Below are 3,711 nucleotides of genomic sequence, written 5' to 3' on the forward strand. Positions count from 1 at the left end.
TATATTTAAAATGTATTTACACCATAGCTGAATAATATATTTTTTCCATACTTTTTTCTTCACTTATCGAAAAATCTTGTCATTAAGCAATTAGAAATTTTATTTTTTAGTAATACGTAAGAAATACATTAACTAATTATTTGCGTTGATTTAATGAAAAAAGTTCTTGAAACAGTTATCACAGTTATACTTATTTACATCATATCTGTATAGAAATTTAAACTAAATCTCTTCTAAATATTTATTATTAACCTCGCTCCTCCTTAATAATCATTTCAATTAAATGCTTACAGCCATGTACCAATGGTGCGCTCCAATTTACTCAGAAAATGATAGAAGATCAAGAAATACTTGTCTCATCTTTGAGCCAACAAGGAATTTCGGAACCATTAATACGTCGTCACTTTGAACGATTGCTTGAGGAGCAAAGTAAACAACTGCTCATGTTGAACGAAAACAGACTGGTGGAGCAAAAAAAATCGAAAATAGATTTATTTAAATTTAAAAAACAAAATCAAAAGAGAAATAATTACGAAACGCAAGAAAAATCGTATAGCGTAAATTACAACTCGGCTCAAGCCATCGACAAACCTAACTGTGCATGCGCCTCTAAAATTACTGTTAACGCTGCACAAAGCAATCAGGAACAACAACAATGCGTAAGGAATAATGAAGAGGAAAGTAAAATGATTTTCGATTCGCAGGAAAACAATCGTCCGCATAAGGTGGAGCCATCAAGCCTAATGAAAATTCGTTTACAAAGAGAAGTTGTCAATACGCAAAGAAGAAACAATGGACTACAAAACGATACAGTGGCTCTTGAAATAATTCAAAATTGTAAGAACGATAAGGACAAGCACGTACCGGTAAATCATTCAAATGATTCGGTATATGTGCGATTGAATGGCACGCAAGATAAATTAGCATTAGAAAATTATCAATCAATTTACGCTACGGAAACCCTTAAAAAGCAAGAAAAACGAACGCCATATAATGGATTGGAAAATATAAGAAATTCAGATAATCCGCAATTAGCGCCAAAGTCTCTTAAATGTCGTGCTCAACAGCTCCTGAACGAACAAACCGGAGTTTCGTATCCCCCACAAAAATCATATCCCCATTACTCTACTCCAGTTACGAATTCCAGTAATGATAATGGAAAATACTCGGAGCAATATAGCAATGACGCTGATTCACAATCTCAATATGAGAATGAAGCACAATTGCAGCCTCCGAATGATGTTTGCCACAATGAATGTAATTCTCCTCATTGTACCAATCAAAGCAACTTAACATATTGGCCAGAATTTCAGGAACCAAAGATTATTGGTGGCTTAACGTACTTTGCTAGAAAACCACAATCGATACCAAATCAAAAAAATCTGAATGTTGAAAATCACAAATGTTCTAGTAGTGAGAAATTTTATGTATCTTAAATTGTTTGTACAAAATTGCTTGTGATTGTGACAAACGTTCGTTAACATTAAATAAATTATTCGTCATTATATATTGTAGTTTAATTATTACGGATGTATATCGTTTGAAATTATTTAATAGCATTCGTGTCTATCAATCGAATTTTCCAATAACTTTACTGATAATTATAAACATGTAGACGCGTGTGTATTTTCAATGAAAACAATAATCAAAATAGCGAAAAAATTATTATTATTGATTAAAATATATTAAATTAGCTCTTGATAAGTTTGAAAATTCACGTTGAATTTTAAATATTCTTAAATATAGATATAAAAGAATATAGGAAATATAATTTGACTGCCTACATTCACATTTATTTCACAATCTATTCAAAGGTTTTTTCACAATATAGCCATTATAATAAAGTAAACTATAGACTGTCGGGTATTGTATTTAACATTGAAAATATGTTCCGATATATTATTTTGAACTATTTCAATATTTCAATATTATTTGACGAATTCTATAAGACAAGTGTGAGAATTTTCCAAACATATAGAATTTTTCTATATATATTTTTCGTGTATAAATTCTGTCCCATTCTTATTCACCGATTATAATAATAAAATGTTTTAAAACCAGAATACAAATTTGACAATCTATTTACTTAATTAATCCACACACCTGTGACAAACAAATTTTATATAAATTTTTAATTTATTACTAATTTGAAGATAAATCATTACATAAAAATGACAGTGATATTAAATTAATGGCAAAATTAATTAAAATAATGCTATAAACCTATCATGAAATTTACATATTTTTTTATTTTCAATAAAATGGGTAATAAAATGTCTGTTATAATGTTTCTCCAAAATTTTCGTTATACGCATATAAATACATAAAAATTATACTAATTAGATTATAATTTAAAAATAAATAAAAATAATTTAATAAAGCTTAGCAACTTATTTTTTAAAAGCAATAATAAATTAATTAATTAATCGTATGTGTATCACGCGTGAGTGGACAAATTTTTTAATTTTTGGATGTATTCAACGTATTACTTTGCTAATAATAACTTATAACGTTTTACACAGTTTATATATTACAAAGTTTAAAAAAAAATTTTTTTTTTTAATAAAATAATATACAGAAAAATGTATTTATATATAACTCTCTTTCAAATGTTTTTCACGTTTTACATCTTTCTATAATAATTAAAACTAAACTTATAAATTGCTTTTAACTAATATACTTTTACTTAAATAAATTTGTATGTTTAAAAAGCTATTTTAATAAAATGAATAAGAATAATGACAAAGTCGCTCAAAAAAGCAATATAATCCCATTGCCTTCAATATGACGAATATTACAAATAAATGACAATTTTTCTAATTTGTTATTAATAATTCATTCCTGTCGGATCATAAATTAGATAATATTTTTGTTGCATAAACTTCTCCTTTTAGCGTCTCCTTGTCATTTGCCCATATTGCGGAAACATTAATTAATACGAATGAATATACTTTTTAAATTACAAACTAATATCAGTGAAAAATACTCTAATGCTACCACCACGTAGCTTTTGTATTATTCTCATAATTCAAAAATATTTTTAAATTAAAATTAAATTGAATTAACAAATATTTAAATTAAAATGTTTTTATTGACACAGAAATCTCATTACTTACCCTTCGTAATGATTTATTTAACATTATAAAAAAATATAAATATATATGTTTAAATGCTTTTAAGAATGCATTTGGAACAAAGTACCCATAAGAATATTGTTGAAGTGAACTTATAAGAATATTGAAATATTGACTTAATATTATTTACAATAATAGGCCACTCGAATAATATAATTCGAATGGATAAATGTCTGTCGAATACTTATCAATTTGATTGATAAATGTACATCCAGTAGTAAAGGTAAAACTTATAGCTAATAGATTCTAGGTACAATATATTTATACCAAACTGTTAAAGATTGTTCTCTTATCTTTTTTTTCTTTTTTCTTTTTTTTTTTTTGCTTTAAGATGTCAACTACTAAATATTCTTAAATAGGATATTCGATAAGATTCTTAAAACAAAATTCATCCACACTTTTCGTGTCATTATAAAAGTAGGCATGTACTCATTTATTAATTGTTACAATAACAACAATAACAACAACAGTAACTGTAAAAATAAAATAATTGTAATAATAATGACAATATTAATATCAGTAATAACTAAATTAATGTACTGATAATTTTTAAAAAAGTATTATTTAATTGTGCCAC

At 26.1% G+C, this 3,711-nt stretch overlaps 1 protein-coding gene across 1 annotated transcript; it reads left to right on the forward strand.

Moving 5' to 3' along the window:
• Positions 1–284: 284 nt before the first annotated feature.
• Positions 285–1,505, forward strand: LOC105363143 (uncharacterized). Its single transcript, XM_011500753.1, has one exon. The coding sequence runs from the start codon at positions 330–332 to the stop codon at positions 1,434–1,436; it is 1,107 nt and encodes a 368-aa protein (XP_011499055.1). The 5' UTR covers positions 285–329; the 3' UTR covers positions 1,437–1,505.
• Positions 1,506–3,711: the final 2,206 nt, after the last annotated feature.

This window comes from Ceratosolen solmsi, unplaced genomic scaffold (genome assembly GCF_000503995.2).
Source record: "Ceratosolen solmsi marchali unplaced genomic scaffold, CerSol_1.0 scaffold27, whole genome shotgun sequence".
NCBI lineage: Eukaryota > Metazoa > Arthropoda > Insecta > Hymenoptera > Agaonidae > Ceratosolen > Ceratosolen solmsi.

Excerpts from the sequence above, each read along its gene's own strand:
- LOC105363143 (XM_011500753.1), top strand. The coding sequence starts at position 330 with ATGATAGAAGATCAAGAAATACTTGTCTCATCTTTGAGCCAACAAGGA.